Source organism: Alosa pseudoharengus, unplaced genomic scaffold (assembly GCF_046254945.1).
Source record: "Alosa pseudoharengus isolate Yale_2024_CS ecotype anadromous, Long Island Sound unplaced genomic scaffold, YU_APseudo_1.1 YU_APseudo_1.1_scf_3, whole genome shotgun sequence".
Classification (NCBI taxonomy): domain Eukaryota; kingdom Metazoa; phylum Chordata; class Actinopteri; order Clupeiformes; family Clupeidae; genus Alosa; species Alosa pseudoharengus.
The window spans coordinates 29,176,017-29,188,516 of NW_027468718.1; the positions used below are offsets into that span (position 1 = coordinate 29,176,017).

Here is a 12,500-nt window from a genome sequence, read left to right on the forward strand (position 1 = left end):
AGGTGAGGTTTAGGTCAAATAGACAGAGGTTCACATAAGGTTTCCACAGTAATTCATACAGGGGAAGGTGCCAATGTTAGATCTCTGTAGATATCTGCTACACTCTAGGGGCATGAACATCGGGGCTTATGAACATGCCCCCAGAGTGCAGCACTGTAGCTTCCTGGCTGCTCTAGATGTTGACTGCAGCAACTTGAGCTAGGTAGAACTGATTGTTTTCGTTTTTTTGTTTTTTTGGGGGGAAGAGCACCAGGGGTTAAAAAGTCACGACCGTGCTGCAACAAGCTCTCCCGCTGCCGCTGAGGATGTTGTTATCACCATCATCATTTCCACCGTCAGAGCCCTCATCTGCTCGCAGCTCCGCCATTGCTGTGGGCCGCGGCGGGTGACGAGCAGAAACAGCGGGCGTGCTGGCACACGCGGCGCTCGTCAGCACAGTGCCGACGGCTGCCACCTCGCGCTGCGCCAGCGCCTGGTGTCATCTCGTCTGGTCAGGGGAAGTGCCATTATTGAGCTGTCAGCATCTCCTGGCAATTAAGCGTCTGAGCAACACTTTAACAGTTTACTGGGCACAGATAACTCGGTGACACCGTAGACGGCAGTGGTGGCTTGCGATGTCTCCACACACACACACACACACACACACACACACACACCCCAATCCATACATAGACAGCTTAAACAGTTGGATAATTATAGGGAGACTGCATGGTAGTCTTTATAGGGATGTATAGTCTTTTGAAAGATTAGTAACAAAGGTTTATTACATGTATCGACACCCCACTGTTTTCACCCTACATCTCACTGGGGTCAAACATGTGCTTCAGAGCCATATGCACTGGTCCGTGGTTTATTGCCAAAGAGGTGAAACCCATAACATGTGCTGATGAGCCATTAGGCACATACATACACAAGCCCTATATACGCCAGGGAGTCTGGTGAACCACATGGAAAATGCCAATGACCTTCATTGGGAGAAGTGTTTGATCTTCACAGAGTAATATTGCCACACAGATACAGGCGCACACACACACACACACATACACACACACACACATACACTCAGTCCACAGGAGACCTCAGACCTTGAGACGGTACGGTTCCCTGCGGGGGTCAAAAATAGAGGAGTCCAGTGATGTGAGATCTTGAACAGCCGTGGCACAGTCAGATTACGCTCTCCCACAAGATCACAAATTGATTTTTTCTTCCACAACAGCCAGAAGGGCCGGGTGTGATGTTCAAACTTCAAAAGAAACTTAAAGGACAAATCGGACAGCAAGATAAGCTAGCCTACCACTGCTCAGAGCTAATATCCATAATTCTGAAGTAAGTTAGTTTGGAGGCCATGGGCTAGATTGAGGAAAGTAATGTCCATCTTCAATCATATGCCTCCTTCAATCTCTCTCTCTCCCCTCCTCACGTTCTCTTCCCTCTACGCCTCTGACGCTTTCTCTCTGCCTGTCTCTCTCCATCTCTACCTCTCTCCATCTCTACCTCTCTCCATCTCTCTCTATACCCCTCTCCCCCCATCTCTCTCTCTCTCTCTCCTCACAGCGCTAGTGCTTCTCTCCAACCTCGAGCCCAACACCACATATGAGGTGCACGTCGCAGCAGTAAACGGAAAAGGTCAGGGCGAGTTCAGCCGCACAGAGAGCTTTCAGACGTTGCCCATACGTGAGTATCCTCTCCTTTTGCCCTACTACTGACCGTACACTGTAGCGCTGCGTGCTTTGAACAACAGAGTGTCCACTTCATGGTTGAAAGTGTTCAGTAAGCTTTCTGAGTTTCATGTCAGACCCTATATGCTGTGTGGTTTGTTTGTTGAGACCTATACTTCCAACGTATATTTCTATGTCTACATGTGTGCCGTGTGACCAAGTGATGGTAACGGCCTGTTTTAACTCCTCCAGGAGAGCCGAGCCCCCCGTCGGTGAACGGGCAGCGAGGAGTGGGCAAGGCCTACAGGCTGGGCCTGATCAAACAGGACGACGGGGGCATGCCCATCCTGGAGTACATCGTCAAATACAAAACAGTGAGTCACACACACACACACACACACACACACACCACACACACACACACACACACACACACACACACACACCTCCAGGAGATATAAAAAACAACATTCCAGCGCTTCATTAAATTGAATTAGGCTGAAACTGCCCCTGTTGAACAATACATAAGCTGCTTTGGCATACAAGGTTTTTGATGAACTCAGCGATCCTCCTCTGAAAGAACTGATCCTCTTCAGCTTTAGCATGCATGCCAGATTGTGTTTGTTGGAGGTGGTGTGTTTTGTAGTGGTCAAGGTTGTGAAAAGTCTTTTGAGGTAGTTCTCAGGTCATTCTCAGGTAGCTAATTAGCAGGCTGGTCTAGGCAGGCAGGTTCCGATGGTGCTGGTGCTGGTTGTAGTGGTGGTGGTGGTGGTGGAGGTGGTTTGCTGCGCAGGATCAGAGCGATACACACACTAATGAATGCTGAGCAAGGATGGAGGTGAGGAGGAGGCGCAGGGAGAAAATGGGAGACGCTCATGCTTGTAGACAGACAGAGGAGGTGTGGGCGCTGACATGTATAATCACCTATGCAAAAATACAGATCCTTTCTTGTTGAAGTATTCGCTGCATTCAGGACACCCCCCCCCCACACACACACACACACACACACACACACACTCAGACACACACATATAGAGAGAATCGATGCATAAATGCATAAATAAGTTCATACACAATGAGCGCGGTGCCTTTAATTCATCGGTGGAGGCTGTGCAGATTTCTTTTTTGTGTGTTTGATTTCCTCCTCTTCTCCATGGTGGCCTGTTGTGCCGGAGCTGGAGACGTGTACGAGGCATCATAAATATGAGCGCTTTGAAGTGCCAAGATTATCTGCAGCCGAGCCCGAGAAGGTGATTTTCATATCGGTGCTCGGCAGCACCGCGCCACTAACAGGAAAGCGGTGATCGAGTTTTCAGACATTCTCTTCCTCTCTTCATCTCTTTTACGCTCTTTCTCTTTCTTTTGCTCTTACTCTCTCTAACTCTATCTCTCCCTTTTTCTCTTTCCCTCTTTCTATTTCTCTGTGTGTCTCTATTTCATTCTTTCGTTCCTTCGTCTTGTTTATCTTGATATGACGTTTTTGGTGCAAGTGTGTGTGTGTGTGTGTGTGCATGTGTGTGTTTGTGTGTGTGTGTGTGTTGTGTGTGTGTGCATGCATAGGTGTGTGTGTGTGTGTGTGTGTGTGTGTGTGTGTGTGTGTGTGTGTGTGTGTGTGTGTGTGAGTGTGTGTGTGTGTGTCTGTGTTTATGTGTCTGTGTTTATGTTTCTGTCTATGTGTAAGTGGAGCTTAGCTTCGAGCCTGGAGCTGTCGACTCTTGGCCAATTAGCCTGGTGAAGTGTTCATGTAGCGTGTGAGGCTCAGCTATACTGTCAGTACCTTGTCACAGTCCATAAGCCTTTAACAAACCCCACAGTCAGTCATCATTAAACCAATACTATGCTTACCTGTCGACAGACTTTTTGCCCAGGGATGACTTGCACTTTTTTCAGTGGATTGGCGCAATTTCTACATTTCAGGGGCGTCTCTGCGCCACGGTGTCTTCTCCCCTGCAGCAGTGCAGGTGTGACAGTTTTACCTGTCTGTGCCAGCAGACTCTGCTCTGATGCTGCTCAGTCTGCAGCGCAGTGCAGTGACATGGAAACAAGACGGGGGCCAACTGCTTCAGTTGCACCAACTACGAGTCTCGCGTCAAACGGGCACAGCGTTCAGTGTCACCGCTTAACCTCGTCCAGTCTCCTCAGAGTTCCCTTCACAGTGCTCTTGGGTGTCTGGCCTAGCGAGGTCTTGCGTGGGCTGTGCGGAGCAGTGCTCGTCTCAACACTGGCCGATGGATGTCCTCTCGACTGGCCTGTCTGTGGACGGCGTTTCTTTTCTTCTCCTCCGCCAGGCTCCCCTCTCGCTCCCTCTTTCTTCTCCCCCTGCTTTGATGTGCGGGCAGGCAGGGGCACGGGAGGTGAGGCTGGGGAGAATGGAGATGTCACAGTCAGATCACAGAGCCTCTGGAATGGCATCATGTGGGTGGGGGGGAGGGGGGCGGGTTATAGGAAGCATTCAGCCTTTAAACAGCTGTGGTGGCGTGCAAACGTCTGCATATGAGAAGAGGAGCTGTGCGTTTCTGTGTGTGTGTGTGTGTGTGTGTGTGTGTCTAGGATTCCTTAACTGTAGTGGGGAAGTTATTTATTTATTTATTTTTTTATATCCTCTGTGCCCAGCGGAAGGATTTGTGAATTTGCACAAGCAGACATGCATACACAAACACAGAAAAAAACACATACAGTACACACACACACACACACACACACAAGAAGAACTACACAAGAAGTAGTGTGTACTGTACTGTGGGCAGTGTCTGTGTGTACGTGTGTGTGCGTGTGTGCGTGTGTGTAAGGATATATTTCAATAAAATTCACGACATGTGTGTGTGTGTGTGTGTGTGCGCGCGTGTGTGGCTCTGTGTTGGAGGGGAAGACGGAAAAGTTTGTGGATTAGAGAGAGAGAGCTCTGGCTCGCTGTGAAATGAAAAGAAGAACAGATGGGCGCTCAGATCTGTCGCTTTCATCTGCAGTTTCATCATTCATTCGCTCTCATTCCTCCTCTCTGTGTCCCTCGCTCACCTCTCTCCCCGTCTCATTTGCTCTCCCAATACCATTCTTAATAATATATCTGAAAGAAGACCGGAGTAGGTAAACACCTTCCATTCTTTTGAAGCTTCTGTATTTTTCATTGAAGGGATGTTGCCTATGGGTAATGGCCTATTTAGATGTTCGGTTCAGACAATCAGAGGTGTGCTTTTAGTTTATAATAAGTAATGACACACAGTAACAGGATTTGAAAACATTTATCAAATAACCTGTGAAAAGGAACACTCCCAAAGGTCTCAACGTGATGAGAGGGGTAAAAGTGGTAATACACATAGGTAAAGATACTTTTCCAGGCTCTGCTCTTAATTCGTGTGGATAATGGTTAGCATGCTCTATGTAGTATGCAGAGAATCATCCATTATTCTTCACATGCTTCATGGTTTATGTCTGATGCCTGCATGACCACTGCTCAATCATGCCATGTTGAGAGAGTGTAGTGCCACTAAATATGTCTTACACCAAGGATGTCACTGTGTTTGCATTAGAGTGACAGTGTGTGTATATCTCTGTATGTATGTGTGTGTTCTTTGCGTGCCTCTGTGCATTCTAAAGCCCTGCGCATCTGTCACGTGTGTGTGTGTGTGTGCACAGGACAGAGAGGAGCAGTGGATGACCAAGCTGGTCCCCGGCGTCAACGACTTTGTGCTGCTGCAGCCTCTCCAGTGGAACACCCAGTACGAGGTGGAGATCACAGCCCGCAACATCAAGGGCCTGTCCGAGCCCACCACCATCCACTTCTCCATGCCTCAGAAACCCGACATCACAGGTACACGCACATCCGTCTCACACACACACACACACACACACACACACACACTCTCACACACAGACACATTGTGAACTCCCACATCCACTGTGTGTGTTTTATCTATCATAGTTTTTTTGTAATGCACAGTATGTGAATTACAGTATGAAAGCACTTGGTGCTTTAAACTCCTATCCAGGGTCTTAATTGAACAATAAGAGTATATGCATATACAAACGACAATATTCTTATGTACAGTACATGAACGTCAGCTTTACACATATAATGGCACTCATAGAATGCACATACTAGCATATGTTCAGACACCCACCTTCTCTTCTGAGACTGTGTTTATGTTCAGGGTGTGTGAGTTAGTTGTTTTCTGAGTTAGTTGTTTTAATGTATTTAAGTGTCAGTTGTCGGTTGACTTACAATGGAGAATATGCTGTTAGCACGCCAAAGACAGCAACAAGAAAGTTTCAAAATTGTCACTGGTCAGACGCTGTATGGTTAATCTATCAAAAATGTATAATCCTTGCACTATGTGGTTACTGGAGCCCAAATCACATTCAAGCAGAAAAGGGAAAGGAAATGTGTTTGTACTGTCATCAAGAGCAGAGCAGAGACTGAAAACGCGCTTCTGCTTTTTATTGCCGCTTCTCAAATGGAAAGCATGTGTGCTTGTGTGCTTTTCAAACGAGGTCAGTCGATTGTCTGTGCTACCTCATTATCTTGGTGTGGCAGGAGACAGATCTCTGGAGACAGACAGCTTTTCATTTTCAACTCAACTAAAAAGAAGACTGTAGCTACAGCCTTTGTTAAGCTCAGAAATTACACCTAAATTACATCCACTTAATCGGCTGCGGCAGTGAAAAACAAACATGTTATCAGTGTAGGCGTATTTCCTTCAGAAAAATGTCATCCTTGAGACTTTTATTAATAAAAAAAAACACTAATGCACACTAATGCAGGCATCCACAAATCCTGCCCATTCATACATGTACAAATTGTGTGTTCAAAATATTTTTCCTCTAAAGTTTTTATAAGCGGCACTGATGTTGCTGAGATAAAAGTTTGACTAAATCAATGTATGTAACAGTGGCTCAGTTGGACATACTACAGGCCCCTCTTTGTGGCACTCGGGTTTGGTAATGAGGCTCAGCCTTTCAGAGGGCAGCTAGTGGAACCGCAGAACTGGAAGGGCACAGGGGTACGCTGGGAAAAATGCCACCCATCTCAGACTCCTGGCACTTGGTATTTCAGTGCAGCTCACAAAGTACACGTGACAAAGGCATGACATGTGTGAGAGTCAAAGAGACAAAGACAGAGACAGACAGAGAGAGAGAGGGAGGGAGGGAGAGAGAGAGAGGGAGAGAGGGAGGGAGGGAGAGAGAGATGGAAAGAGAGACTGTTTTTGTGTATTACTGCACTCAAGTGGTTCTGATTCACACTGTTAATCAGGTGCCATTTTGTATATTCTCTCCCACCTCCTCTCTTCCTCTCCCCTTCCACCTCCTCCATCCATCCATCTACCCATCCACCCATTCCTCTCTTCATCCTCCACTCCCACCCTCTGTGCTCTTATTTATAATTCCATTGTGCTGCATCTCCTCCGTGTCTCTCCCCAAACAATCCTGTTTTCCCATTCACTCCTGATGCATAATGCATTGCATTCTGGGCCACATCACAAATCGCCGGCCTTTTTTTTTTTGGTTTGTTTCGTTTTCATTTTGTTTTGTGCTCAACTGCCACTAAACCCCCTTTTTTTTCTCCTCACTTATCAACTCCCCCGGACTGAAATGTCACTGATTGCAACATCTCACGGGCGCCTCTTTTCAATTTGCTCCACTGCTTTCACACCCTGTAACCTCATTTCTCCAACCCGCGCCTCTATGGGCTTCTCAATGGCTCATTCCTAATGTACTCCATCTAACATGTACAAAAACACATAATTATCATCGGCACTTGCAATTTGTCGCCCCATCTCTGTGTAAATCCCAAACAAACAACTGCTTGTCCTTGTTGTTGTACTTGTTTGCTTACTCCTTCGCCATTGTGATCATTTGTGTAAACCCACCCACCACCGCCCCGCTTCTCTCCTCGTGACTGGAACGCTGCGTGTGTTCGTCGGCTGCTGTTTTTGTGCGCCTTGGCTTCCATTCATTTATCACTCTGTTCCACACGCCACCCCCGATCCCACGCTGTTCCACCCACCCCCCCCCCCCTCTCCCCTTCCCCCCTCCCTCCCCCACCTCATTGCAGATCAGTGTTGTGAGCCCCCCCCCAGCGGAAGCGGAGGCCCCCGCCAGCATCTGGCCCCGGCCGCGTCCTTCATCGGAGTCGCCCTGTCACTCGCCCTGCATTTGTCTCTGTGTTGATGTCACCTCATCCCCCACCACAACAACCACCCCTTCGCCCCCTCCCCACCTACTCCACTCACTCACACGCACTCCGCCTAACAGCCCCCCACCACCACCGCCACCTCCCCACACTTGGACTAAGACAGAGCCACTGGACTGGGGATTGTACCTGTCCACCACCCCACCCCACCCCACCCCCTTCCCTTTAATGCTTTCCCCGTGTGGGCTTTGCCTCCTGGGAGCCCCCCTCCCTGACTCTTGGCCTGGCTGTCTGGTTGGGCTGCAGCTATCTGTCTCCCTCGGGCTGATCTCTATCTGTAATGACTGAGCCTTGGCATCCATGACCTGAAATCTCCTCCTGTTTTTTTTTATTTTTTATTCTTGTGTGTGTTGCTCCTCATCCTGCTCTGTCTGAATCTCCCTGCTCTCCCCAAACCCCGCTCCAGCGTCTCACTCTGCCGGCGCAAGCAGCCGTGGCATTAAGCTACGCTTCAGAGACGCCCCGTGCAGCTTAAGGTCGCAGGAGCACCAGAGCGAGTGTGCACTCTCTCTCTCTCTCTCTCTCTCTCTCTCTCTCTCTCTTTCTCTCCTTCTCTCTTTCTCTCTGTTTCTCTCTCTTTCTCTCTCCTTCTCTCTCTTTCTCTCTCTCTTTCTCTTTCTCTCTGTTTCTCTCTCTTTCTCTCTCTCTCTCTCTCCTTCTCTCTCTTGTTCCCTCGCTCCCCTTCAGCGCCCGCGGCGCGGCGTCAACAACAGAGTCTAAACAACAACAGAGACGAGCGTGCCATCACTGGTGGATTGTCAGTTCTTGCTGCGTCTCCTCTGTTATTTATTTAGCCGTCTGCTTCGTTGAGTTGGAACTCCCTTTGTCACAACCGTCACCCTTGATGCAAGGATCAACTTCCTTTCCATGCCTGTCGACAGACGGCGCTGGACTCCAACCAAGGCCATAGAGGAGGCCGCTGCACGTCTTACAGCGGCTGCGCTAGTTCTTGTTAGCGTTTGCTACTTGGCAGACAATGGCAGTAGCAGCACCAACGCCTTCCTGCTGAGACTCCCAGCTCAGTCCTCATTAATCGCAGTCGACTTGGTACTGAGGACGGCCATCAAAGGAAAATAAGAAAAAAGGACCTACCTGTGCCTCACCTAGCTGTTGCGTAAACTGTGCTTCAGTCCCCATGTTAGAATATGTGGTGTGATTTGTTGGGAATGCCTTTTTTCACAGTGCTGCCATTGGTTTTGTTTGTTTTGAGAGATCATTAGGCAGCATCCTTGCTAGGTGAAATCAAGCCTGTACTTCAAAAAACTAGCATCATGTTTTGACACTCATAGATATAACAGCCCAGTCTCAAGACATTTTGATGGACACTTGGGTCATTTTGTTGCACTGACTTAGGATTTTGATGTTATCTATGAAATTGTATGTCACCAGAATCATTTCATGCGAAGACACATCCAAGACTGCTTACCACAGTTTCATATGTCACACAGTAAACAGAACAAGTCTCAAGTCATTTTCACTTCCTCCCTGCTTGATTATTTTAGGTGAGACATTTTTCCACACACTTAAAGAAGTGAGAGCATACTGCTGCATATGGGATCGAACAACATCAGAATTAATGAACTTATTTATTGTCGAAAGCTGGATCAATGGTTCTTTAGTGTCCACAAAAAAATATGTGCAGCATATAAAACTGTGAGTGTGTGGTGTCATTTTATTTCTGTTGTTATTGTTGTTGTTCCTGCTGCCTGAAAGCCTAAGGGGATGTTCAGCATTTCAATCCAAAGGGCAATCAAGTTCTCAGTATGGAGAACCATTACAGACAGGAGAAAAGAAACATATTGTAGATGTCACTGCGCTGTATGCATTGCAGAAATAAACAGGCTTTTTTGTGAGATGGCTGCTGAGTCGAGCTGACATTCACAATTACTGTGCATTGTGCTGTGTTGCCTCATGTCTCTGCTGCAAGGGAACTGAGCTCAGTTTATTTGCACTCTAGTTAGGCCATAGCAACATTTATAGTATTTACAACTATGACTGGGTTCTATAGTTTGCCAACTATTGCATGAGTGAGTTTGTGAGTTTTTCCCACATAATGCCAACAGACTATAAAATGAAGGATTTCCTCAAAGTTGTAATTTGTTCTGCACAATGTACCTAATTCAAACCTTAATGTAATCCATAAGTAAAGTATGGATCTCTCTGGTTGTTGAAAGACCCCAAACTATACAACTTGCATGAGGGATTTTTGCTCAAGGACTACCATGTCCAAGTCAGTCCCGTTTTTTCTCTCCACTAACCCAGCTCTCATTGAGATTGGAAAGGTTCTTTGCTGACTGTTTCCATCGGGAGAGCTTGAGCAAATGAAATGGGCTTGTGGTTTTATTGCCAGCCATTACACCTGATCACACCGCTCATAAATAAGGCTTTCTTTTCCAGCACACAGAAGTACAGTAAATAAACTAAAGCAGGGACCTGTGCACTCATTTATCTTAAAGCCACAGATAAACATCATAAATCACTCTGGCTGTAGACCTCGTAACACTGTAAAAGGTCTGAGCTGCACACGGGTGGGCATGGGGAATGGAGCCGAAGATGTGGCAGCATTCAAGATGCTTCGGCTATGAATGAGTTTATATCAGAGTTTGTTCTCCATGATAATGGAGAATTCTACAGAATGCTGCCCCCCCCCATCCCCCCATTTCCTTAGGGAATGTCAACTGATCAGCTAATGGCACGCTTGTGTTGTTTGTGTTATGTTGGTGTACAAATTGAGGCTTATTTAATTTCAACAGGAAAACCGGATTAGGTAGTTAGTTAGGCGACTGCTAAATACTTTATTTGGGTGTCGATTAGGGTTGGGTATCGTTTGGGTTTTATCCGATACCGGTGCTAAATCGATACTTTTAAAACGGTGCCGATGCCGAAACGGTAACTGAACCGGTACTTTGTTTTTAAAATGTTTTAAATTAATGGTCTAAAGCATGAATTGCTTCTTTTTTTTTATTGATAAGACAAATTTGAACATGAAATTGAACTGTTATATTCAATTTACTATCAATATCTCATTGCTCCTACGAATAATACATTCAAATGTCAAAACAGCTTGCCATGCATGCACACACAATGGTAAGCTCTGCTTTCAAGTTTACCCAGTGTAGGCGGTTTGCCATAATGTATGTTAAAACCGCTTGCCATAAAACTGCCAGGTCATGGACAAAGGCATTTGCAAGCAAGCTAATCTAACAGGGACTCTATTTTCCAGTTAATTCAGTGTGTTCCCAAATGCTTCAAAAAATGTCATGTCTTAACCCATAACACGCAGTAGTTTTGAACATGTTAGGCTACATGTCGGTGTTGAAGTGTTTAGATTAGAGATAGAACACACCGTGAAATAAGTTTTCACCTTACAACTTTGCTGATAACATTTCAAATAAATGTCAGTTAGCGCATTAGCAAGGATATTGTGTAATGTATAGGCTAGCCTACTGATGTTGTTTCATAGCCTTTTGCTTGTGTGTAGTTAGGCCCACTGCTAGATTTTGACAGGAGCTCGCGATATCGCTTTAAAGTAAGCTACTTAGGCTCACGCAAGCTGTCAAACACTGTCCACTTGCCTATGTGGTGCACCCCTCTGGTTTATACATCCAGTGTTTATCATATGTTAGGTAACTGTATCTGGATGTGTTGCTATCAGAGCAAGACGTTAGAGATGGCGCATGACATGCAGTGATGCCTCGTATAAAAAAAAAAAAAACGCTATTTAAGCACCGAAATGAGGCACCGAAATCCATGTTGTTATTCGATGCAGTTACTACCGTTTGTGTCGGCACCGGTGCCATATTAGAACCGTGTTTCGGTGCCCAACCCTAGTGTCGATTGCACAATGATAAAAGCTGGTATAGATCTGTGGTCTCCCTTCAGCTCTCTGCAACACTGAACCCAAATCCATGATTCCCTCACAAAAGCACAGATGGCCAGCTCTCTCTCTCTCTCTTTCACTTTCACTCACTCTCTCTCTCTCTGAACGACATTTCTCCAATGGGTGACGTCCATCTTCTAGGCAATCAGACAGTTAATCGCCTAATGGCCGGAGGGTCACTCCTGCTCGGAGAGCGTGCTGCCTTAATGGGTGCCCGGGTCTTTAAAGCCTCGTTACCGAGGCATGGCTCATTGGTGTCCTCAGAGTGGGCAGGGGCAGTGGTGGCAGTGAAGGTAACCCCATGAGCCAAGGACCCGAGCAATGCCCCCTGCAGAACTGCAGTGCCTCAAATGACTCCGTCACTCTGGAGAGGACACAGTGTTTTTGTCTTGTGAGGTCAGTGGGTGTCGAGTGGTACTCCGTGCCAGACAGATCAGCCATGTCAGACAGCCACAAAAAGCCACATCGAGACCAACTGGCAACAGGGTGGACTTGCATAACGGTTGCATCATGGCAGGCAAGAGGACAATGTCAGCCATCAAGTTAAAAAAAAACAAAGCTTTTGTCTTCACTGATGTTATGTTTATTTTGTCCTTTGGTTTGTGTTGCTCATTATATTTTTTGCAGTTTTCTTTTCAGCCCTGGAATTTTGTAGGGTTAACAGTGACGGCAAATGTGTGTGGTGCCCCATCAAATTCTCTCTGTTGAAACATCCTAACCCTGTTAACAACCCATTAGTGTGTACAACTGCAGAGAAAGCCTCATAGAAAATAAC

The 12,500-nt window shown here is 46.7% G+C and overlaps 1 protein-coding gene across 1 annotated transcript in view; it reads left to right on the forward strand.

The window, feature by feature from the left end:
- ncam2b (neural cell adhesion molecule 2b) overlaps positions 1-12,500 on the forward strand; it is a 58,523-nt gene that overhangs the window by 35,870 nt on the left and 10,153 nt on the right. Inside the window, exons 14-16 of the mRNA XM_076262816.1 lie at positions 1,555-1,674; positions 1,911-2,032; positions 5,292-5,466. Of these exons, the coding sequence (XP_076118931.1) occupies positions 1,555-1,674; positions 1,911-2,032; positions 5,292-5,466 (417 nt within the window). The remainder of the gene's footprint in view (positions 1-1,554; positions 1,675-1,910; positions 2,033-5,291; positions 5,467-12,500) is intronic.